This window comes from Diadema antillarum, unplaced genomic scaffold, assembly GCF_040938485.1.
Source record: "Diadema antillarum isolate AM-2024a unplaced genomic scaffold, OU_Dant_1.0 scf00000015, whole genome shotgun sequence".
Lineage (NCBI taxonomy): Eukaryota > Metazoa > Echinodermata > Echinoidea > Diadematoida > Diadematidae > Diadema > Diadema antillarum.
Window position 1 is genome coordinate 621,218 of NW_027270904.1, and position 26,283 is coordinate 647,500.

General features: G+C 38.5%; 1 protein-coding gene across 3 annotated transcripts in view; it reads left to right on the top strand.

Moving 5' to 3' along the window:
• Nucleotides 1–26,283, top strand: part of LOC139724739 (moesin-like) — a 41,450-nt gene that overhangs the window by 14,760 nt on the left and 407 nt on the right. For all 3 annotated transcript variants that reach the window (XM_071635865.1, XM_071635877.1, XM_071635873.1), the window contains exons 5-15: nt 9,197–9,301; nt 9,928–10,091; nt 11,427–11,510; nt 12,348–12,494; nt 13,194–13,290; nt 15,109–15,272; nt 15,985–16,136; nt 17,705–17,958; nt 20,421–20,642; nt 23,938–24,148; nt 25,212–26,283. The exon at nt 25,212–26,283 is cut by the window's right edge and continues 407 nt beyond it. In XM_071635865.1, the coding sequence (XP_071491966.1) occupies nt 9,197–9,301; nt 9,928–10,091; nt 11,427–11,510; nt 12,348–12,494; nt 13,194–13,290; nt 15,109–15,272; nt 15,985–16,136; nt 17,705–17,958; nt 20,421–20,642; nt 23,938–24,102 (1,554 nt within the window). In that variant the 3' untranslated portion in view covers nt 24,103–24,148; nt 25,212–26,283. The remainder of the gene's footprint in view (nt 1–9,196; nt 9,302–9,927; nt 10,092–11,426; nt 11,511–12,347; nt 12,495–13,193; nt 13,291–15,108; nt 15,273–15,984; nt 16,137–17,704; nt 17,959–20,420; nt 20,643–23,937; nt 24,149–25,211) is intronic.

Here is a 26,283-nt window from a genome sequence, read left to right on the forward strand (position 1 = left end):
GCCTATTGTCACGCTAGTGTTAATACCTGTATCACCCCAAACTAACCTTTCAACCTACTGCTTCTTTATGGCGGTGGCTTGTGTACACAAACTTATCTTGGGCTGGGCAGTTTATACTGAACACTTGGCAAACATTAAAGGATTGTTAACAAAGCCATTCCCGAGAACTAAGTACAGGTCATTTAGATTTGCCCAAATTGACCGTTGGTGATTTATACCTTTGCACTACTGGATAAGCGTTCTTGTTTGTGGCATCGTTTGTAGCATTATGATCATGAATCAAATTTTTTGCAATAATATTTTTTTTTTCATCTCGTGTTTATATGTGATATCCACAGTGGTATGCACATTTTAAATCATCCCTATGAAAAAAAAACAACAACAGTGTTCTTTGGACTTGAGATCGGAAGTGTTGTGATGATAATACAGTTACCCATCTTGGGTGGAAACGCTTTACAGAGCCGCCAAATCTCCCTGAAAAGAATTCACTTTCCTCACATCCTGCCAAAATAATGTTTAGATAGTCTCCCTGTTTTGGAAATAATCATTTCATGTTGAGATGCATGCAAGACATCATTGAATGTTTTTTTAAACAGATGCATGGCCCCATACAAATGCTGTGTATCATCATCATCTTCATCATCATCATCATCATCATTACCATCATCATCAATACACAAGGACTTCCATGAGGACTCTGTGGAGTCTCTCTAATATTTTAATGAGTGATTATGTGTGCAAACGTTAGTATGGTCAGGTGGATGCGATACTCTGCCAAAACCATTAATGGTTTAAATCATGCTTTCATGCCCGATTGGAAAGGATCTGGCTGGGCTTTGCCGGCTTCCCTGCAGAGGATCTGTACAATGTACACAGTGGGTGTAACTGCAAAGGCAAACACCTGATCTTCCCATCACCCTTGCCCCTAAAGGAGGGGACGGTATTGCAGCAGTTTGACATGCAAACATGGAGGGAGGGAATCACTCATAGGCGATGATAAAAGTGGAGTGTGATTGAAGATGAATGAACACACAGTAGGAACACAAGTGCCCCCCTTTATATTCTAGTCGATGCACCCCAAGTTTGAATTCGAGGAAAGCAAGTAAATGTGTTTCTGGTTCAACTTAATACTAGATACAGATATACTATGTACTTACATGTGTACCCTATTTCTGCAGACCATGGGTGTACGTTTTGCATTGTTGTTGTTTTTTTTTTGTTATAGACAATACACAGTGGTGTTTTGTGACATAATTGATTACTTGAAACTTGTATACAGGTATGTTTTTGGGAAGTTTGAATTACGTGATCTACCATCCTAATTTACCACGGTATTTCGTAATGTCTTTTGCCATGTACAGTATATAACCATTCACACCGCGTAATATACCATGATATTTTCATGTAAATGTGAATGCACCTCCAGTGATAAGACCCTAAACTCTTCATATTAGCCCTCAATCATTTCCCCACAACAACCATTTTGATAATGAGAAAAGCAAGGCGAAACACATGCTTCATTCTCTGCTATTCCCATCGATGCGGTCTGTTTTTCCTCTTGTGTGGCCAGAATGGCAGGTTGTCATCAAAATCTCCTCTCATCTCATTAGTCAGTTCTGTCGAGCACACCCCCTTTCATCAGAAAACAATACATGATGACGACAGTCAGCAAATGGAATTGTGGGACACAAAATTATCTCCTGAAAAAGATGTCATTTCCTCCTTTATAATTGTCAACATCAGCTTTGTAAAGTAGACAACGGCAACAACAAAAACAGGAAAGACAAACATTACTGGTAAAAGAAAATGACTTTATCTTTCCCCTAATCTGTAGGTTTAGAAAAAAGTTTTAAAACTTTCGCTTTAATTCTTAAAGTCCATGACCTTGTGTGAAACTTAACATTTTTATTCCCGTAGCGTAGCTGTCATTTCTACAGCCAATTACCAGTACATAGATTGTAGGATTTACACGTGTACTATCATTCTACTTTGGAAGTGCAAATGTACTTCCTCTTGTGCAGTATTTCACCTGACATGAAATGATCAATGTATGTCTGAGAAGATATGATTTCCCAGTGTCAGCAAAGACACCAGGAAACTTCAGAGTTTGTGTCATAATTTCTGTCCACGATACTTTCTGATAGATAGACCAAAGAGCAGAAAAAATGAACAAAAAAAATTATCTTCCAAGTTGAGATACAATGTACCATGGTTCATAAAAGGAGACTAAAGTATGATGATTAAAAAAACAACAGTAAAAGAAGAACAGAGGAGTAGAATCAATATGTGGTAATTATTGTCCCTGAGCAAGCAGCACTGCAAGTAGTTGCAGGGGGCTGTTTTAAATGTGTTGTTACCATGGCAACCTATTTGTGTATATCATATGCGGGTGCTGAGATTGTCAGTGGCTAATCATAAAATTATTCTGCCAAAAAAAAAAAAAAAAATGGCAGCTTGTCACAATAATCCTTTCACATTTGCGTAGTGACAGGTGAGTTTTTGTGGCTTTTTTCTCTTTTTTTTTATTTAATAAAAATGTCAATTCTGGACATGGTAGTATTTGTATTCCTCTCAACCTCTCAACAAGACCATATTTTAGTGTATGAAAATGTCTACTGTTGTGATGCAACACACTCATGTCCACTGTACACAATCTGCTGGATACTGGAATGAGTATGGGATACTGTAGAACCGGATATATTTCCAGAATGAAATCTTTGTGAATTTGAGGTGACAGCCTTTTTCGCAGTATGAAATATTTGTAAAATTGCCACTGGCATTCAGTGCATCCGTGTAAACAAGAACTTTTAAGGTACATTTTACTTTATATTGTGAACCTTGGCTCCACGCAAAATTCGTGAAAATTTTTTGTTTAACAGTAGGATGCTATATACTGTAAAAGTGGATATTTTCGCGCGACTAATTTTTCGTGCTCGGCCGGATAAGAAGAGTTTTGCGTGTTTTTAATTCCGTGGTATCAAGACATCAACTACAGGAACATATGGCAAGCAAAACTATTCGCGTGCTTTTATTTTCGCGCTAGTTTCTAATTGCGCGAAATGCGCGAAAATTTCAACACCGTGAAAATTTCCACTTTTACAGTACTAGTAGTCAGTTTGGGTTAGCATGCTCTGCTTGCTTCAGAATTCTTTGCCTTGGAATGTACCTGGTATGTTATGGACATCTTGGGTACACTGTATTGTGGAAGATAACATGTTTTTGGCTTCAGTCTCTCCCCTCCTGTGTGATTTGTGGGTGCGTGGGTAGACAGGGGGCAGGGTCCATGTCAGTATGTTGACCTTCAAGATGCCCCTGGATTATGTGACACCTTGTGTGTATATATACCACGCCCTGAATGACAGTGATGATGTATGTGAGACAGGAGCGTCATACTCTTGTCATGCTGTTGTTGTTGTTGTTGTTGTTGTTGCCATGTTGTGGCTACAAATTGTTTATAGATAGTGACTTCGTTGGATTCATGGTTCCATCTGGTAGAGATACATGTACATGTACTTGTGTGGTGGGGCCGATGACATTCTCAGGTGTCTATTTTCAGTGTATCCAAGATTCATCATGACCTCAAAAGGTGACGGTTTTCCTAAAGTTGCAAAGCAGTGTGGGACGGAAGAAATCTCGGAGGAATTCAACCCATTGGTTTGCTGGATGTGATGAACTTACCCAACTGATAAACATGTCCAGTAGTCATGGTAATGTGAAAGTCATGAGTTTGTTAGGTAGTTGCCCTCCACGACTCTTCACAATAGGAAAGCGCTCACCCTCATGAGTTTCTTCGTGCACATGTAGGCCTATGTCGTAGTACATGTAATATGTTTTATATAAATGACAAATTATGAGTGGCATGCTACATACTAAAATGGGGTGTTGTGCATGCATGCTAGACTTTATATTTGAATACAATTTAACAAAAATTATAAAAGATAAGAAAATCTTAGATTAATTGAGTAAAATCAAGCAGAAAATGTTTCACTTGAATTGAGGATAAACTAAGTTCAGCCTCAGGAATATTGAAGTCTCACATGTTGTCAAGAACAGTGAACTATGTAAAATTTGAAATTTCTACAACTTCCTATTTCTAGTTTGATTGATTCAATTTGTAAGTACAGTGTATTTGATAATTATTTTAATGAAACTTTATTTCAGTGTAATTATCAAGTTCAACCACATCATTGACTGGGTAGTTCACACTTTATCAAGCACTGATATGAAAAAGTATTATAGATTTTAGAGTATCTTTATAGTATTTTCTCATTTTCCAAGTGCCTCAGAAGCTGTCGAGTTACTTTGTAGCAAAATGTCTACCCCTGCTTTTACAGTGATTGCTGTAAAGCTTGAAGAATTCAAAGTGAAAATCTATGAGTAGATCTTTGGGAAATTTGTCACTTTCAGTTGCCATAGTTTGAAGGCGGCAGCTTTGTTGCGAAAGTTGTCTTAGGTATTTACAAATGTAGACTTCGGTGTATATTACGTCATTTACATGGAAAATGTTTGTGGCAAATATTGGAAATTTTAGAGGGAAGCATATAAGTCGGAAAACAAGTTGGAAAGCATCCAGGTTTTGATTGTGATCCTCTGTAAAAAGAAATCATGGAGTTGTTGAGTTCCTTTTATTGGTCCAGTTCTTTTGAAAGCTATGTTAGTGAGGTGTCAACTTGGTATTCCAGAGCATTCTGGAATAACTCTAAAGATGTACAATGTAGGTCTCTTTTTAAACCATATTGGTGGGGGGGGGGGGGGGGGGGGGATGCTAGGGATCAACTACAGTAGCCATGGGCAGTCTTGTAATCACACAGGATGTAGGCCCTACATTATATACTAGTGTGATGGGAACCATATCTCTAACGGATAATGGCAGCCATTGATGCGGACTGCCCACAAGGTGAAATTCTTTGGCTGATGAGAGGGCACGTTCATATTGCTTGCGTTAAGTCTCCCTTACGCCGACGCCAAATGGCTTCGGCAGTAAAGATATCCATATGTAAGATTATGAGAGAAGACGCTTTTCTCTTGCTTGACGAGGATTCATCGGTTGTGGGCTGTAGGTTGTCTCTGGAGTATTAATATTTAATAAGAATGGATATCAAAGCAAATGTGGAATGATTCTAATACTGATATTAAAGTAAAGATTGTGTGGGTACGGTCATTAGTTAGAATGCAATGTTAAAGTGAAAATCTAAATAAAACATAGTGGTGTTTTTGAAGCATGTTTCTACTTATTTAAATCATATTTCTATGTGATGTGTAATGAATTGTTGGTCCATGAGAAAATCCTCTGGTCTAAAAGAACAGAACAAGTATTTGAGCACAATGTAACATTTGGAGAGAATGTCTTCCTGTATTTAAAAAAAAAAAATGAAATACAAGCAAATGCAAACCCTATGGTGAGTAGGCCTACAGCAGTCACAATGCATTACATAAATGTTATGACCGTGTGACGTTGAGGCAAATCATCAAATGCATTGTCCTTGGGTACATTCATATTGGAGTCGTAGTAGAATGTCATAACTTAATGGCTGACATTGAAATTGATTTGGTATTTTATTGCTATGGCATTGTCATATCATTTAACAATATTTTAATTGTCACACACTATGCTACAGTTTTGCCTGTTTCACTCTCGGGTTTCACTGGCTGCATTTATTGCTTTACACTTCAACATTCAAGACAACTCTACTATCTTTCCTATTGCGTATTGGAAGGAGAGAAAATTACAGCAGAGTTTTCATTTTGTTGTTGTTGCTAGAGATATCCGTTAGTCCGCCCAAGACTTTGGACCCGAGCTTATTATGATGTCTATGTCCTGCACAAAGGAAATGAAGTACATTTTCCCTGCTTGGAGCAAGCCTGGAAAAAAGGAGATTACAACCTTCCAATTTCGACAGAATACATGGCCAAGTCAAATGTTCATATTTTTGGAAGCTGTAACTGTGTGAAAGCGACATTATAAACCTACATGTACTTTCATACCTTGAGCTCAGTGCAATATACCAGCTATGCTCTGCAGTATTACATGTACATGCATTGTAGTGTAGCATTTCTCCCAATTGTTTGTTTGGTTTACAAGTTTGTTCACTTCCATCTGAGAAGATGGCTGGATAGCCCATATTCAGCTACACTAAGCTGGTCTTCCATGGGGTCCAGTTGGATGTTAGGTGGGATCACTTCACCAGGTTTAATAAACACCCTGCTCTTTGCGATGAATGAATGAAGCGGGATCTTTTGAGTGCATGAGTTGTTACTCTCTCATACACGGGACCTCCATTTTATGTCCTATCTGAGGGATAGAGTTTTTTGCCTCTTGCTAGAGGGGACGATATGCTTACACACAACATTGCTCAGTCCAGACTCGGGTTCGAACCCGGGCACTAGATATACAAATGTAGGATCGTAAGGCAGACGCGCTACCGACTGAGCCAACTCACCACCCATATTGGGAATATGTACTCAAGAAATGATAATTCATTTACTTCTTTTTAAATCATTTTTGATGGAGGTGTACACTGTAAGCGAACTGTTTGTGTGCCTGAAGGATTTCAGTCGCTTTAGAACAATCTATTTTTTATTCCCACATTAGTTTAAATGTGACTATATATAGACATCTGTGCAGATGTACATGTAATTCCAAACTGTTTCAGGAAAAGAGAGAAAAAATAGAGAGAGAGAAAAGGGTAGTTTACTTGCTCATCGTTGTGTGATGGCATGGTTGTCAAATTTACGTTTGTCCGCCCACTGGAGGGCAGCCCACTGGAGGGCAGCCCGGCCACAACTCAACCTTGTAGCAGATTGATTTCCACTTCATTGTGATCGGACTGCTCTTGTCTCCCACCGTTATGGTAGAACAATAACAACAATGAGCGGACCATATAAAGAAGCCTCGGCATATCTTACCAATATTGTCGGCATGCAATAATGCCAGTTAGGGCAAAGTGCTGTGTTTGTTTAGTTCAGTACAGGCACAGTGTGGGAGGAGGAGGGTACTAGGGGGGTGGACTTTGCACCCTGCAAAGTCAAAATGATTTACCTTTCTCATGCATGCAGGTTCAGTCTTGCCTTGGCGTGTAGCCCACACCAATAATCATCATAAGAATTCCATAGATAGTGTTCTGTCATGCAAGCGAGAATTGTTCCAGAGATTTATATACCACATTTTTGGCTGTTGAATGCATACTGATACTCAGTCTAGTTTGCCGTTTAATGCGTAATGTGCCAGGTCTACAGCATGCCAAGTTCGCATATTCTGCTCAAACGCACAAACCCGCCCAAACCGATCGATAAGTTGCCAAATTCCACGGTACAATGAAAGCGTTTCTCGCGATTCCATTCCTGTCACATGTAACTTGCATTTTATGTGGTGACTGACTATCAAGCAGTGTTCCTTACTGGATTTGAGAGTAAATTCTTAATTTTCTGTCACTATTTTGTGTGCAAAAGTCATGCCTCTACAATATTCAATATAGCTACTGGTCATTTGAAAGAAAAATAATCATAGATTTGTTGTACAATTTACATCAAAGAAAAGCTTTGAATTTTCTCTACAACTGTACTCATTACATATCCAGGGTAACAAAAATCTATAAAAGTTACATAGATTTGAAAAACAGAATGTTTTCCCAAAGCATGACTACGTTACTGTCTCAGAATAATGTAGCACACAAGGGGTTTACGCAGTATCGCACATAAAGAGTTAACTATTTAAGTGTTTGCAGTAAAGTGACCAGAACTTGAGTGTAAGATGTGGAATGAGGGTGATCGCGTAGTACCTAATTTTATTACATACATTGTATTCTCTTAAAGTTTGTTTTTGGTGGGGGAATAGGAATAGAATGCTGCAAACCAGACACATTCGTGGCATAAAACTATCATGAATTGGAGCTAATGGCCTTTTTCACGGCGTGAAACCTTTGCAAATTGCCACTGGCATTTGTTGCATTGTGTAGACAAAACCTATTGCGTGCCTTTTACTTTCGTGAATCTTGGCTCATCATGAAATTCATGAAAGTTTCATACACGCGAAAATTTCTGGTTTTACAGTATTATCAATAGAGAAAGATAAATGCAGTCTTGTGTGTTATATTTCTGTTTTGGGAAGGGCAAGGGACACGAAGGGAACTCATAGAATGAATTCTTGTGATACATGTACGTTGAGGCAAAGAAAGATGAAACAGTGTTATATGGATACCAGGAAGTACACGATGTAGAATTGCACTTGAATTGTGTATGGGTGGACCCCTCCTTATCATCTTGCATGTGCTGTTTCCAAACGCACGCGGGAGATCGTATTGCAGTGCTCAAATGTCCCCTAGAAAGATCATTGTTGTGCTGGGGAATGAGTGGTGGAACGCTTGTTGGCTATTTGTCCGGATCGTATTGCACCAGAAAGTCTACGCACTTACCTGTGCTTCAATGCCATCCAGTCTGTGACTTTCCCCCAGCCGAAGTGCTGTCATGTATGAAAGTGAGAAAAATAACACTGCAATTTTAAAGCATAACAACATATTGTGAAGATACAATCACTTTATCTCCCTTTCTTCCTTTCCATGGTATTACAGACTGTCTCTTTCCTGATAATGAGCTCATATATTACCTTAAATGTTTTTGTAACAGCACATTAAACGATGCTAACCAGTATTTTTTTTTTAAAGTACATAATTGGAAATATAGATATGAAATGTGCATATTGAGACAATTGCGAATCAACTTGTGACTGAAATTAAATAGTCGAATTGAAGTGCTCAAATCCACATCTTTGGTAACAAGTGTTTGCATGTTGGTGTGTTATTGTTTTGTCTATACAGCAAGATTAATCTTTTGTTCTTGATATTAATCCAAAGAAACTGAAATGTTCTGCCTGCTACCATTCAGATTAAATTGTAGTCTACTTCTATGACTATGTTATCATACTTAGTACTACCAAACTGTACATGGTTTTGTATTTCTGCTGTGTGCCCTGACCACTAGTAATGGTATAAAACGTCGGGTGAGAATGAGAAGAGTGTTAAGTTGCCGATAAACCCATAGTGTTCGAGACAACTCGCCGCCCTTTTCATTCTCAACCGATTGAAAGTTGTAAAAATAGAAAGACTCTATAAATGATTTTCCAGCTTTCACATTTGATTGATTGATCTGATAAATTTGTGTTTGATTGATTGATTTGATTTGTGTTTCCTCCGATCTGCAGGTACTGCAACAGGACCTGAAGAAAGAGAGCCCTCTGCAGTTCAAATTTAGGGTCAAATTCTACCCGGAGGAGGTCACAGAAGAATTAATTCAAGAGGTCACACAGGTGAGCCCCTCGGGAAGAAAAACAGGGTGGCAGCACTGATGTGTTGTCTCCCCCGTTTCAGGTTGCAGCCACCATGACAACAGCCAGGCAACAGTGTATTGGTTATGAGAATTTTGGTTGTTATTGTAGGAGCTGTAAATGATTTAACTGCCTAATGCTGTTTAGTCATTATTGCTTTAACTTCTGTGTTAGCCTTTAGTTGTTGTTGTTTTTTTATAGGATTAGGTTTATATGCAATGTACTTGATCAGTTGATAGAACTCAATCGTTGAGTTCATGCCCTCTTTAATTTAGTGCCATGTTTCTGTCACTCAACTTATTAAAGATATCTTCTTTTTGTTTGCGCACATTAAAAAAAAAGGTAAAATATATAAGTAATTCTTTTGGATACACATTAGTGAAATTTTGAATTGCACAATATAATTATTCTGAGACATATTCATGAGCATCTTATTGCAGCAAAGACTGTCAATTGTACAGATAGACTGATGGTATTTTGTAAGTAAATTCGAATCTGAATACAGTTGAAAAGACGGGGTAGTGAAAATTTGCCTAGTTTCGCATAGTGTGACAGTGCTAATACCAAACAAACAAAGCAAAAGAAGGCCCTGTTTTCTCTCTTTCCAGCGGTTGTTTTTCCTGCAAGTCAAAGAAGCGATCCTGACGGATGAGGTGTACTGCCCACCAGAGACCTCCGTCTTGCTGGCGTCCTACGCCGCCCAGGCCAAGCATGGGGCCTTTGACAGCCCGAAGTGCAAATTTGCAGACGACAACGTCATTTTGCCAAAGAGGTGAGCAGGTTTCACAGAGTGAGTTATGAAGGGTTTACTGATCGATGGTACGAGCAAGCACATTCTGCAAAGGATTATTATTAGTTGTTGGTTTTTTTTTCTTATCATTTCCAGTGAAGATTTGTCATAATAATACTAGACAATGATGCTGTAAAATTCACACACAAATTACAGCTACTGTCTCTCACCCAAGACCCTGTGCAGATTCACTAGATTTCTTCCGTTGCGATGAACTTGAAAACGAAAATTTGTTCTTCACACTAAAGTACGCTTGTTAGAACAGTGTGCTGTCATACTTCTTTTAACCACTTGCCTTATCAGGCAAGCAGATTTTCAAATTGTTGCAGAACACTTGGCTAGAATGTGAATTTTACTTGCCCAAAAAGAAAGTCCTAAAACATGAAATAAATTGATATGGAAAATCACTTGTAAATCAAGGGCTCAATAAAACGCAATAATTTGAATAACACAGCACATATTGATATGTGTGCTTTAACACAGAAGAGTGACAATCTTCGTTTGATTCAGTGTTGGTGTTGCATTGCGTTAAATTTCATCATGTAAGTGTTTGAAAGTGGCCGAAATGAAATGAAAGTGCTTTGCGTGACCTTACAGTCATTATCTTGTAGGCTTCTGTATGGATGACTGAGGTTTTGTGGTGGGGGGGGGGGGAAGAAAAAAAAAGTGGCTTCAAAACTTTTTGCTTGCCCATTAAGACAATCGAACAAGCACTTATGTAGCACCTTGGGCAGGAGTTGTAATGATGCATCAGTGGCGACTTTTTAGAAGTTGAGCTGTGGTTTCAAAATCAATGATAGACATGTTAGTTTGATGTTTCATACTAATGGGAAAGTTGTAAAGCAGTGGCATTTGTTGTTTCATTAAAAAATTGAATTTTGTGTGTGTTCACTTTTGTACTTTGGAGTAATTTGATATGTTGGATAAAAGTTAATTTTGTCACAATCAGTTGAAAATTACCTGCTTCATGAGAATTTCGCTTACTATATCTGTAGTCTCATCAAACAGGTAATTTGCAACTGATTGTGACAAAATAAGCTTTAATCCAGTTGATATTCCAATCAGATGAATCTTTTCAGCAGTTTGATAAGTTGCCTCTGAGAAGAAAATGAAGTCTGACTTGACTCGATAAAATCGAATTCTGTATCAGCTGGCTTCGCTGTCAAGACAACCTGGCAACATCGCCTGTGTTTTGATGTTCGTGATGTTCCTTTCTTCACTCTGTTGCATTTTTTTACATGAAGATCTTGTGTTTTACCCTTCATTTCTTGAACTGCCTTGATGATGTCTTAATGTGGCGTTATTGATTTCTTACAGAGTGGTGGACCAACACAAAATGTCTAAGGAGCAGTGGCATGACCGTGTCTTAAACTGGTACAAGGAGCACAAAAAACTGCTAAAGTAAGTCCCGTAGAAAGAATCACCACATCATGTAATTCATACCATTATGACCCATTCACTTCTTGACAGAGGATTTTGTCATCAGACATACAGTGCACTCCCGAAATTCTGGTTAAAACGAAGCAACAATTCAGGCTGTAACATTATCCTCTCTACATGTTTTTATTGCTCATTTGTTCGGTTATAACAAAATTTCAATATAACGAAAGAACTGAGGAATAACGGAGGAAATAATGGAGGACTTCGTTATAATGGAAGTCCACTGTAATTAATGTTGGAAGAGTGTATCCATCCTATAAGAACTTGAGGAGTGGAATAAAACATTTTTTACTTATTTTTTTCAGGAAAAAAAAAAACCGAACACATTTTATGAACGTGAGTTTTGCAATCTTGAATACTGTAAAACATGATATATTCGTGGCATGAAATTTTCGCGAATTGGAGCTGACAGCCTTTTTCGTGGCATGAAATTTTTGCGAAGTGCCACTGGCGTTCAATGCATATAGTGTAAACAAGAGCTTTCGCTTGCATTTTACTTTTGCGAATCTTGGCGCTCGCGAAATTAAAGTGCACACGAAAATTCCTCGTTTTACAGTAATATGGTATTGATTCATGGATTAGACTGACCTTCATATGTGAGAGTAAGAAGCTTACTATTTTCTTCCAAGGAAGAAACGGTGCTACAAAATCTTCCTGATCGCAATAATAATTGATAAGTATGATGATTATCGTGTCTTTACAAAGGAGCTCATAATGATAGATGTCTCCATAGAGGGACCCATAGGAAAGGAATGTTACTTGTCTCTATTATTGAGCCCTTTTTTCTCTCTCTTTCAGGGAAGAGGCTATGATTGAGTACCTTAAGATTGCCCAGGACCTTGAGATGTATGGTGTCAACTACTTTGAAATCAAGAACAAGAAGGGCACAGACCTGTACCTGGGAGTCGACGCCCTCGGACTAAACGTCTATGAGAAGGACGACAAGTAGGTTGCCATGACGACTGTATTGGTTGTGACCCAGATTAGGTTTTCCTGATTCTGCCGAAGATTCCCTGAAAACTTAAATTTCTATTCATTTCCATACTAATGCAGTCCTGGTAAGGGGGGGGGGGGGGGGGGGGTGGGGGAGAGGGGGAGGAAGAATAGAAATTTGAATATTGATCAGATTCAAGTTTTCTTGTGCAGTATGTTGGTGTAGAGCTCAGTGTGTTGTATGCAAGAATTATTTGATGAAATGATAATTGCTCATTTGAGAACTTTTTGTGTTTTACTTTGATGTCTATTCCTATTCCAAAGTTCAGCAAATATTGTTTGTAACCATAATTGCCATGTTAGGTGCAGAATCTATGACTCATTGAGATGCATATAACACACAAGTATCTCCCCGCTTGCTCTTTGAAGGTCCCTTGATTTTGATATGAGCACATTGACTGCCTCGTTGAAGAGTGTTTATGACTTAAAAGGGTCACCCCCCCAAAAAAATCGTGATTGCTGGTGAATATATTGCTGTGGAATTCTTGTTGGGGAACAAACCTAGCACTTGCAGTACTTGCACAAACTTACATAAAAAACCCTATAAGAGAACTGTGCCTAATTCTGCAGGAGATATGTTGCTGTTATTCTTGGCTTTGTGTTCTTCTTGGAATGCTATTTGATTTTGGCTTTATGACTCATCCCATACAGGCTCACACCCAAGATTGGATTCCCCTGGAGCGAAATCCGAAACATCTCATTTAATGACAAGAAATTTGTCATCAAACCAATTGAAAAGAAGGCTCCAGTAAGTATTATGATAGCCACTTTCATTTGTAGTAGTGTTAGTAGTAGTAGTAGTAGAAGTGTAATTATTTTTAACTGAATTTGTGGAAATCAACTTGAATTGATTTGAATTATTGTTATTATTGTTATTATTATTATTATTATTATTATTATTATTATTATTATTATTATTATTATTATTATTATTATTGTTGTTGTTATTATTAACTGAATTTGTGGAAATAAACTTGAATTGATTTGAATTATTATTATTATTATTATTATTATTATTATTATTATTATTATTATTATTATTATTATTATTATTATTATTATTATTATTATTATTATCGTTATTGTTTCTGGTATTATGATTATTATTATTAGTAGTAGTAGTAATAGTAGTAGAAGTAGTAGGAGTAGTAGTAGCAGATTTAGCAGTAGTTTACGATTAGTGCCAACTTGCGTCACACATGATGCGGGCATCCCGTTCCGCACTGCAGAGTCGTTGACTGTCGAGCCAAACACTCCATGGCTTCCGACAGATTTCTTCTCTGCAGATATCAAAGAGTCTAGAACGATCGCTGCGTCACATGCTGTGTGATACCAGTTTTGCACATCTAGCACATCTTCATTTACAGAATTGAGCGAGAAAATTCCACGGATTCATTGGTCCAGAACTGTGTGTTATTTTTACTGGCCACATGTTACTTCACTTATGATAGCCACTGTAAACATGTTATCATTTGCACTTGTAGCAAGAGTATGCATAGTTAGAGATGGCCATTGGCTAGCTAACCGCACATCTAGTAAATTTACCAATCATCCAGTAGTTATCACTGGATTTTGAAATCAGAACACACCCTTTTATTGAGATATGATACCCCCCCCCCCCTAGTTAAAATGTTAGAATTTTGTTGGCATAACAACGTAAGCGGCCCCTTCTCAACACTCAGCTGTCATGAACTGCCAAAACAATGTATCTCCATGCAATACACTGTTTTGCCGTCCACATGTTTACACAATAATACGTTGCGTGGCTGATTGACATCCGTGCACCATTGATTAGTGTTAGATTGGTTAGGTTCATATGGTAAAACAATGTACATTTTGTTTTATACAAATTATTCGAAAGATTAAGTGTCTGGTGAAATCAATTTGCATTCAATATGTTATTGATACTGTTGGTCCTTTCAGGGTAAATTATGAAATATAAAAAAAAAAACACGAAAAGAAAAGAAAAGAAGTTGCATATAGATACGTTGTTTTGCCATCTCACGGCTGTTGCTGAGGGAGGCAGTGCACATGGCTAAACATGTTAGTACTGTAGTGTAGGATAGATGAAACATTTAGGTAGAACTTATGTTTTTCCCCTGAATATACTAGTAAAATAGTTTCTTAGTGACGGAAGACAATAATTGCCGCTTACGTTTGGAAAATCGAATTCACGCTCACATCAAAACATTGCTTTGTTGAGTTTCCGGGCGATGTCAATAGAGCATTCCTAATAAAAGGTGGGACCCGCCTTTTATTATGATCGCCTTGTTTTACTTTGGTTGTGGATGTCTCAGCGATTCCAAAGCCGATACTCATCAGACAAACTTTGAATTCCTCTTAGAATGATATGCTCTGTACTATTTAGTGGTTTCTTGGTATCTCACAAAAAGTTAAAAGCACAATTCTCATCTCCACCAATACTAGACAATCCCTTTTAAGTAGTTCGCTACTCAGTATAGACCAACCTGGATGTGGTTGCAAAAAAAAATCTGGCTTAATTACCTACTCATTTCTTATCAAGGCCCCTGATCACTTTTCTGTCTCGATCTCTGCACACACGCAGGACTTCATATTCTATGCACCTCGGCTACGCATCAACAAGCGCATCCTGGCCCTGTGCATGGGCAACCACGAACTGTACATGCGCCGACGCAAGCCCGACACCATCGAGGTACAGCAGATGAAGGCCCAGGCCAGAGACGAAAAGGCTGCCAAACAGCAGGAGAAGTGAGTGGCCCTGTGGTGGAGTGAAATGGAGGAGGGTAGGGGAAGGAGGGATGGATGGTGGAGGGGGGGTGTTGATTTAAGGCAGGGGAGGGATACGGGTATGGGGCAGGAGCAAGGAGGGAAAGGGGTACAAGTAGGGTTAAGAAGAAATCCACTCTAAAATTTATTGATTTCTAAAGAAAGCGAAAAAAAAATCCCTGCAGAACAGTGCAAAGATGATCAAAATCGGATAAGAAATGAGGAAGTTATGACATGCTGAAATTTCAAAATTTCTTAGTAAACACTTCTGGAACAGTCGTTATGAATATTCAAATCAGCACATTGATGACATCATGATTTCACAACTTCTTATTCATTTCATATACAGAAATGACAGAAATCTCATATTTCAGCTGTATAGATATAAAACTTGCCATTATTATTATTATTATTATTATTATCATCATTATCATTATTGTTAATAATAAAGGATGCTTAATATTATTATTGTTATTCTTATTATTATTGTCATCATCATTATCATCATCATCATCATCATCATCATCATCATCATCATCGTATTTGCCATTTCAGACGTCTCTACATAAACAAACACCAAACAAATTTGAATCAGCATGACTATGAATACAATGAATCATAACTTGGCAACAAAGCAGAAATGAAAAGATTGTTGTAACCGTTCAGTTCTGAACACATCTTCTGTCCTAACCAGGGAGCAGCTGGCGAGGGAGGCCGAGCGACGGCGAGAGGCGGAGAAGCAACGAGAGGATGCGGACAAGAGGCGGGAGGAAGCGGAAAAGAGGGCGCAGATGCTGGAGGAGAAGATTATGAACATGGAGGAGACGCAACGGAAAAATGATGAGGGTGAGTTTGCTTTTTCCACTGCAGTTTGTGAGCAAACATACTGGCATGAAGTGACAAACTTGCCAAGGCTGCCGTGTTTTAAAGGACAAGTCCACCTTCACAGACATGTGGATTGAGTGAATGCAGCAATATTAGTAGAACACATCAGTGAGAGTTTGAGGAAGATGGGACATTCCGTTCAAAAGTTATGAATCTTTGAAGTTTCTGCTTCGTCACAGCTGGATAAGAAGACTATTTCAGCTTGTGATGTCACATGTGTAGAATGATATTAAGAAAATATAAAGAATATTCAACATATTTTCACTTTTCTCGCATAATAAAAGAACACTTGACTTGCCTCTTTTAGAAGGCAAGGGGGAATAATACTACCCTTAACATACGTCAGTCACAAGTCAAGCAAATGTGCATTTTTTTATGAAGAATAAAATTTTCTTCGTATACTTTCCTTACTGTATAAGCTGTTATTTTCGCGATGGTCTAATTTTCGCAAATTTCGCGAATCACAATTGGATCGCGAATTTAACAACACACGAAAATGTCTCCTTACGCTAGGGTAATAGTGCATTTACGTTGACATCGGCGTTAATTCGCGAAAACACCATCTTGCGAAAATGTCTTTGACCTCTCCATTTGCGAAAATATCTGTACGCAAAAATAACAGCGTATACAGTATATTGTTCTACACATGTGACATCATACACTGTAGTAGTCTTCTCATTTAGCAGTGACTGCACAGATACTTTCAAAATGTATAACTCATGAATGGATTGTCCGATTTTCCTCAACCTTTTAATGATATGTTCTACCAATATTGCCGTATTCACTCAATCCCCATGTATATGGAGGTGGGCCTATCCTTTAATCTGTTTTAGACTGTCCCACTTGATGACGCTAAGTCTTCATTTTGTTTACGTGGTGACATTTCTAGACTGACTTCACTTTTTGAGGGGCCAATTACACTCTGCTAGAAGAAATGAATTCTGTGATGCTCTTGCTACCTTTAGCCTACATTTAGGTAGAACAAGAGCAGGGACCTGTTTCATAAAGAGTTGCGATTGATCTTATGCTTGATTTATTGAGCGTAGCTCATTGAAACGAGCATAAGTCCTATCTCATAAAGACAATTACACTTGATTTCAAGTAAAATCAAGCTTGACTTTCAGTAGATTGAGCGTTACTTGCGATCAATCGAAAAGTTGTTTATGAAACGCAATTTGTGATTGATTAACTAAGCCAAATCACCGATATGGACCTTACGGCATTTTTGATAGTGGAATGCCATTTATACTACAAGCCTCTATTTTGTGGTGGAAGATGTCATGCTCACGGACCATTTCTGTGATACTGTCAAGTTTCTGATATGATGTAGACCCTTTGTATATGAAAGTGGACGGATGTTCATATGTTGTTGGCCTTTCCATGGCTTTTCTGTGTCATACATGTAGTGGCGTATGATTAATTGATTGATTTTTAACTTGGCCTGGTATAATACGAGCCTTTGCTGCTTCAGAGTGGAAGGACTCCTCATCTCATGCACTCTTTCCATTTTGCCCTCTGTCTCACTAAAGAATTGAAGAAGAAGGAGGAGGAGGCTAATGCCCTCAACGACGCTTACCGCACCAGCATGATGGAGAGCCAGGAGACGGAGCGCAGGCTGGCCGCACTGCAGTTGGAGATCGACCAGACGAAGTCGGAGGCGGAGATGTCCGCCCACGATAAGATGGAGATGGAGCAGAAGTTGCGGCAGATGGAGGAGCAGGAGCAGCTCCTTGCTCGGCAACAGGAGGAGGCTCTGCGAAATCAGGAGGAATTGCAGGAGAAGGTGAGGAGAGCGCCCTCTATCATGAGTATTGTCAGCGTGATGTGTGTGTGTGTGTGTGTGTTTGTGATGGAGAGTAGAGCACCTTCTGTCATGAGTATTGTCAGCATGATGTGTGTGTGTGTGTGTGTGTGTGTGTGTGTGTGTGTGTATGTGTGTATGTGTATGTTGTGCCCAGTGAATGACAAGCGCCTATCACAATGTTTTGCAGCTTGGGGCTTTCGTGAATATCTTCCTAAATTTCTTTCCTAGGTGCATTCTAGAATACCAACTTCTTCCTAAGTCGGAAATTTGCATATCTCATCCTCATTTGCATATCTTCAAAAGTTTCTTCGTAAGTTTAGGAAAAAAGTTAGGAAGATACTTAGGAAGAGACTTAGGAAGATTTTCAGAATACCACTTAGGAAAAAATCCTGACTCAGGAAAACATTTCTTCCTAGGAAGGATTTTAGAATACCACCCTTGATGCATATGTGTAGGTCAGTTGTATCACAAAACATCCTACCATTAGAGGTGGGCTATAGAGGGTGACATTTTCAGAACATGCTCATCACACCTTAGTTTGATGACTTTTTGCCTACTGACACCATTTTTGAAAAAAAGAACGAAAAAAATGCAAAATCCAGGGTGCCCCGGCCGAAATCGTAAAAAATCCAAGATGGCCGCCGTTTCGGCTTTAAAAAGACATTTTTGGCCATAACTCGGCTATTTTTTGGTCTATTGTGATGATTTTGGTGTCTAACCCCATGTTTTAGGGGTCAAGGAAATGGATTATCATGATAATTTTAGTGTAAAACCTAAGCTTCTACATGAAACTAACCTTTTCCCCCATATTTAGGGTTAAATTTCCTTCTCCTTCACCCCTACCCCAACCGCCATTTTTCACACTTTTTTCAGTATTTTTTTCAAGTCATGTTAACTACCATAGTCTTGATAACAAGTTCTAGCAATCTGTTTTTTTTTTACTACTGACAATACAGCAAGAAATACACAATACACAAAATAACTTACGGTATACATGCATGTGTCATGCCAATACTGGTGATGTGGCTGGTGCATTCAGAATGCATGGTAACTGTGGAACCAGTATTGTACTGTATCTGCTTTATAGTGTCCATTAACATTTTGGTCCTAAGACCTTTAACAATATAAATAAATAGATATAATAATAAATATTCCTTCTCCTTTACCCCTACCCCAACCGCCATTTTTTGCACTTTTTTCCACATTTTTTTCAAGTCATGTTAACTACCATACTCTTAATAACCAGTTCCAGCTATCAATGTGGTGTTTTCTTGCAACAATACAGCAAGAAATATACAAATAACTTACATTATACATGGTTTACATATGTGTCATGCACTACAGGTCTGCATACCAAATGTTTATCAGCACTACAAAGCAGATACAGTAAGCACTGGCTTCTGTTACAATGTACCATGCATCCTGAATGCACAAGCCACACTATACCGATATGTGCATGACACATACATGTATGTGCAAACCATATGTAAGTTATTTGTTATTACTTATTATCATATTCATTTATCTACATGTATATTGTAAAAGGTCTTAGGACCAAAATGTTAATGGACACTATAAAGCAGATACAGTATTTAACACTGGTTCCACAGTTTCTGTGCATTCTGAATGCACCAGCCACATACCAGTATTGGCATGACACATGCATGTATACCGCAAGTTATTTGTGTATTTCTTGCTGTATTGTCGGTAGAAAAAACAAACAGATTGCTAGAACTTGTTATCAAAAGTATGGTAGTTAACATGACTTGCAAAAAATACTGAAAAAAGTGTGAAAAATGGCGGTTGGGGTAGGGGTAGAGGAGAAGGAAATTTAACCCTAAATATGGGAAAAAGGTTAGTTTCATGTAGAAGTTTAGGTTTTACACTAAAATTATAATGATAATCCATTTCCTTGACCCCTAAAACATGGGGTTAGACACCAAAACCATCACAATAGACCAAAAAATAGCCGAGTTATGGCCAAAAATGTCTTTTTAAAGCCGACAAACGGCGGCCATCTTGGATTTTTTACGATTTTGGCCGGGGCACCCCGGATTTTGCATTTTTTTCGTTCTTTTTTTCAAAAATGGTGTCAGTAGGCAAAATGTCATCAAACTAAGGTGTGATGAGCATGTTCTGAAAATATGACCTAAAATTGACCCTCTATAGCCCACCTCTACTACCATATAAAGATTTCGCAATAATGCGTAAAATATACGGCGATATCACTATTTTTCTCATTAAACCTTAACTGTAGACGGTTAAGTCTAGAAACAATTTTTTTATAACTAACATGGATTATAATGAATAAAATTGTTACATTAGATGTTTCTATCCCTAATTCACATTTTAGAACTATTTTGAAGCACTATAGCTGGGTTTTTGTTTCATGTGCAAATGGTAAATAATGCCTTTAATATCTCTTCCATATTTTTGAACAGTTGAAAGAGTCCCAAGAGGAGCATGAGAAATTAAGAGAAGAGATTCACGAGGCCCAGTTGGCAGCTGCCGCTGCTGTCATGCCAGCCACCAATGAAGCCGTGGAAGACGATGATGCACAAGATGCCGAGCAGGAGCTCTCCGAGGTGCCCGATGTACGGGACCGCGACGAGGAAGATAAGACCCAGTACCTAGTCCAGAAGAATCTCATGAAAGAAGTTGATGTAAGTGTTTTTGTTGTTATTGTTGTTGTTGTTGTTGTAGTTGTTTTTGCTGTGACTCTTGATTTGGCACAATTTGGTGTGCATTTGCTCTCTTTACCTCCTTTTCGGTAGCGAAAATTTGATGGACAGCGCGTTGAAATCTGTGGAACATGTTTGTACGCTCAAGGTAACGAGTCAAAACTTTATAGCAGTCCACACCAGCAGTACCCAGAAGTGTTTCATATCACTGTTGTGCAGCCATAAGGGGTTTTGATTTGTATGATAAGTCAAAAGGTGTAAGGTATAACTTCAGGAATATCTGTTAATATAGGTTACAAAATGTAGATTTGGCTATGGTCTGGGTATGTTTTTTGTTGTGTGACTTTTGCTTGCTTGTACAGTCTGACCTTGATTATCCGGCCATCTCTTATCTGGGTGTGTTAGTACTGTAAACACACACATAAAAAAAAAAGAAGTAATTTAACCCTATTCTAACTGGGCTATTTGAGACCAAGTTTTTACTGGGGGGGGTCAATTTGACCCCCCCTTCAGATCTCGGCCACCGATCGCGCGATAGCCGCGAAATTTTGCCTAAAGATAGAGCTGAATGTCAACTATAAGATTACATGGTCATACAATAGAAAAATATCTCCTTTCTATTTTCAATAAATTGATTATGCAAATTTGTGCATGAAATTATATTTTCACCTATAACTTCATTGAAAAGACTGAAGGATTGCTAAATTTTTGTGTCAGAATTCCTCAAGACATCAAACAATTTTCATGTAAAAAAATAGCGCAATCAATATCAATTTCTTTTGTTTTTTATTGTTTTGTTAATTTCTTATGTATTTCATTGTTTTTTCGACCTTTTGTTTTCTATTGTGTTTTTGCCAAAATTTGTTGCAGGCACTTTTTCAGGCTTATCTACACGTCTAGAATTGATTAATTTCAATGGTTAAAAGTTGAAATAATCCAATTTATATCAATTTAACCTAAAAACACAATTTGCATTGGATTTGCACACGATATCATGAATTTGAGCTGTTTTTGGGTTGACATTCATATATGCAAAACATTACGTAACTTCAGAACGGTGTACCCGGCCATTGCAAATTTGGTCTCAAAATTTCCGGGAGACTTCAATGAAAAAAGTCTTGAAACGACGCGGCAAAATCTTTGCGCGTTGCGGAATTGTGGCGCGAAACGTCGAGGGGGGGTCAATTTGACCCCCCCAGTTAGAATATGGTTAAGACTCTATTAAAACTCCTACAAAACTCACATAATGTACCTTCAATATTCCCATCAGAATTAACATACAATGTACACTCACACTGAATTATCATCGTAACAGTCCACCGACACGATCAGAAATTGAGATATTCACAAATAGAACAAAAAAAAAAAAATCATCCTATATGAGCATGGACGGAGCTAACAGAGAAATTAGGGATGCAGACTGATAGATCATGGTCCTTTCCAGTCAGCATTGCCATCACCTGATCTCCTCAGCCTTTGATGATGCGGATCTTATCGAGTTAAAGGGATTGTATAGTTTTGGTTGAGACCTAAATTCAGGTTTCTAACATTTTTTTTTTGAGATAATGAGACACCTTTTATGAAATATGAAAAAGCATGTAATTCCATGAGGAATTCAACGTTTATTTGATGAAAATTTGTTTTTCAAATGGCTGAGATATCCAAAACAGCGCGATTCCAGTAAGTGTGGGACCCACACTCTATGACGATCACTTTGTTTTACTTTGTTTTTGGATGTTTCAGTCATTCCAAACCCGATTTACATCAAATAAACTTTTAATTCCTCTTAAAATGGTATGCTCTGTACTATTTTCATAAGTGTTTTCTTGGTATCTCGCAAAAAGTTAAAAGCCCAATTCTCATCTCCACCAATACTGTACCATCCCTTTAATGCCCAAAGTAACCATCACATACCATGCACAGCATTAACTCGTTGAGGATGAGTCCCGAGTATGCTCGGGTAGGTGTGTATGGGAAATGCGTGTTGTAGCAAAATCAGTCCGTCCTCAACAGGTTAATGCAAACACATTCACAAATTGCACACACACAGTCAACATACACAACTTTTACCCAGTGCATGCTGTGCTCTCGTTGTTCGACCATTGCCAAGAGGTAGCATGTGATTGCGCAATTTCTGAGTCTGTCTTTACAATGGACTGAACATGGATAAAGCTTATAAGGGTACCGTCAGACTTTCAGCCCTGCAAAGAAAAGGCATTTGCAAGTTACATCAAACCATATGTGACAGTTCATTGCAAAAAAGGATGTGCTTTCTTAAGTCTGATCCCTATGAACAGTTAATTGGTCATTGTGTCACTTTCATATTGTTTGGTTTCAAACAAGACTACACCTTACTGGAGTGCTTTTGGTCACAATCAAAGTTAACCCATTGAGGACGAGTCTCAAGTATACTCAGGCAGGGGTCTATGGGAAATGCGTGTTGTAGCAAAATCAGTCCATCCTCAACAGGTTAAAAAGTTTGATTAGGAAGTCTCTCCATATCCTTGTCAACTGTAACAGCGCCCTCTATTTCGTAGCCAATGGTGTGTGTGTGTGTGTGTGTGTGTGTATGCTGAGTGTGGTATTTGCCAAATGGCTTGAGTAGAGTGAGATTAAAGGCTATTAGGCGGTGAAGGGTCACAGTTTGATGTCAAAACACCAAATCTGCATGTTTAGATACTGCAATTCCTGAATGGCTCAGTGTGATTGCATCAAATCTGTGAACATTGGGTTAAGTTTGACTAGAAAGTTTGCCTGTCAGGTGCTGTGTAAGAGTGTTTGCAAGGTAAGCATCAAGTTTGGACACATAATCGTGTGCGAGAATAACTGGAGACATACCAGGTATACACAGATTGGTTTTATCGACAAATTTGGTACCTGAATAGAGCATAACTGTGCTGTAGACCTGTATAAGTGTGAGCAGTGTGATGTGCTAAAGCCATATTGCATGAAAATAGCATGGTTTATCTACTGACATATTGATGCCACCAGGGTTCCATTTCATAAAACTTGTTATCAATAACAAGTTACTAAGTATATAGTTGTTATAAGCTACTGAAATCCTTGCATCTGATTGGCTGAGAGCAATTTTGTCATAGAAATGTGGCAGTTGTTAGTGATAACAAGTTTTATGAAACGGGACCCAAGATGCTGTGCAGTTTTTTTGTTTCTTTGTTTTGTTTTTTTGTCTTTTTTCTGCGTAAACCTTTTCCCTGGTCTCATGGTTGTTTGAATTGTTTGCTTCTACCCCCCATTCTGGATTGATTTCATATTAAAGGCGCTGAGGAAAGAGCTAGAAACTTTCAAAGATTCCTCTAAGAACACTCAGAACGACATCATCCACCAAGGTAACAAGGCCGCTGGACGCGACAAGTATCAGACCCTGAAGCAGATTCGGCAGGGCAACACCAAGCAGCGAATCGACGTGTTTGAGAACTACTAGAAGGAGCTGGGACAACTACTTATGTGTCAGACTCTCATATGAGCAGGTGAGTGAACTTTGATGTAAGTGACCTTTGATGTGAATGACGTCTGAGTGACCCTTGATGTGTGACCCATAATGTGGGTGACCTTTGATTTGAGTGACACTTGATACAAGTGACACTTGGTGCAAGTGACCTTTGATATGAGTGACACTTGATGTGAGCAGCCTTTGCTGTGAGACTCATACAATGTGAGTGACCTTTGATTTGAGTGACAATTGATGTGAGTGATCTTTAGTGTGAGGGACCTTTGATATGAGCACCTTTTTATGTTGCTGAAATTTGATGTGAGTGACCTTTGATTTGAGTGACCATTGATGTGAGTGACATTTGATGTGAACAAACTTTGATGTGAATTACCTTTGACTTGAGCAACCTTTGATGTGAGCAACCTTTGACATGAATGACCTTTGACTTGAGCGACTTTTGATATGAGTGACCTATGATGTGAGTTGACCTTTGATGTGAGTTGACCTTTGATGTGAGTGACCTTTGATGTGAGTTGAACCTTTGATGTGAGTTGACCTTTGATGTGAATGACCTTTTATGTGAGTGACCTTTTATGTGAGTGACCTTTGGTGTGAGTGGGCTTTGATGTGAGTGAACTTTGGTGTGAGTGACCTTTGATGTGAGTTCACCTTTGATGTGAGTGACCTTTGGTGTGAGTGACCTTTGATGTGCTAACCAAGATTCTCAGCCAGACATGTCATCTTGCATGAGCAGTGAGCGGTTGGATCTGTTTTAGACTTTAGCCCTTTTATGAGCGGGAAGGTCATATCTGTTGTATGGCTGGAAATTTGGACGACATTGCAGCTGCTCGTAAACTTTGATTTAAGTCGATGTGATGTGACCCTCACTTAATAATTCATTCGTAAGGAATTGCAGAAAAATTTGCAGAAAAAGAAATCAGCTGTTACATTCATAGCAGTTACAATATATAACCATGGGACTCTGTCTTAAATGAGTGATCACCTGTTCCGCTATATTGGAACTTGGCTACTAAAGTCAACATGAAGCAATCTTGTCATTTTTTTTCTGTATTTTTCAAATCTTTTCTCAAACTGTGCAGGTAATGACAGATACTGAATGCCTTCACCCATTGATCAGCCTCGCAGAATCAATCCTATTTGGGAGGTTAACAAGAGCATGAGCAACATTTGGGAGAGAATCCGACATCCCATGCAGCAGGACTAGAAGGACATATTTTAATAGATATTCACCAATGAGTGTCTGTATGTATGTATATATTTATATATGTCTACTTAAAATCCTACAGGGGCACTTCCATAGGAATTAGGAGTGTATGATTGATGAGTTGAAAATGAAACACTGAAATTACATAATGGATGACACAAAACACTACTGGCGAGAAAAAAAAAATTGTTGATAGTTCATAAATTAGCAATGGCTAATGTAACAGGAATGCAAATACGTGAGGGTATATATACAGTGCTAATCATTTGCGATTAACTCTTGTCATCAACATTGGCATCCTACTCGTGCGCAGTGTTAGGGTGTTGATGGGTAGGTAACCAGTAAGATAAGTCTTGAAATGAAAGAAATAAATGCATAATGCATATTTTAATTTGTGTATGCACAATTACGGAGGCCCCCCTATCGACATGAGGTTTTGTTGTTTCATACCCAGCATGTCATTTTTTTTTTGGTCAATAGGGGGCGCCAGCTTGTGCTGCTACTGACACGACTACGCTCTGCACAGCTCTAATCAAACTGTAGATTTCCCATCGTGTGACACATTATTGTAATTCTTTTTTTTTAAAGGCCCACATCAGGAAAATGTATTTTGATGAAGGCTAACAACTCTGTTGGGGTATTATAACCGCCTTCACACTACTTCTTGTTTTTATTCAAAATATGGTCAGCCAATCACATTGTCCTTTGCATGACATCCCCAGTGGCTTAAGCGGTGCATGCGATGTCCGGTTCGATATATATACATGTATATACATGTTGTCAAATTTCATGTAGACTGCAACATTTTTGAGAAGCAGTTTGTTCCTCGACAATCCTTGAATAGATTTTGCAAATTCTCTCTAAGCATGCTGACAAACCAGCTGTTGTCTAACCTAAAACGTCACATTCCGCTGCCCTCTACTGTGCCGCCTATATTTTGCGATCAT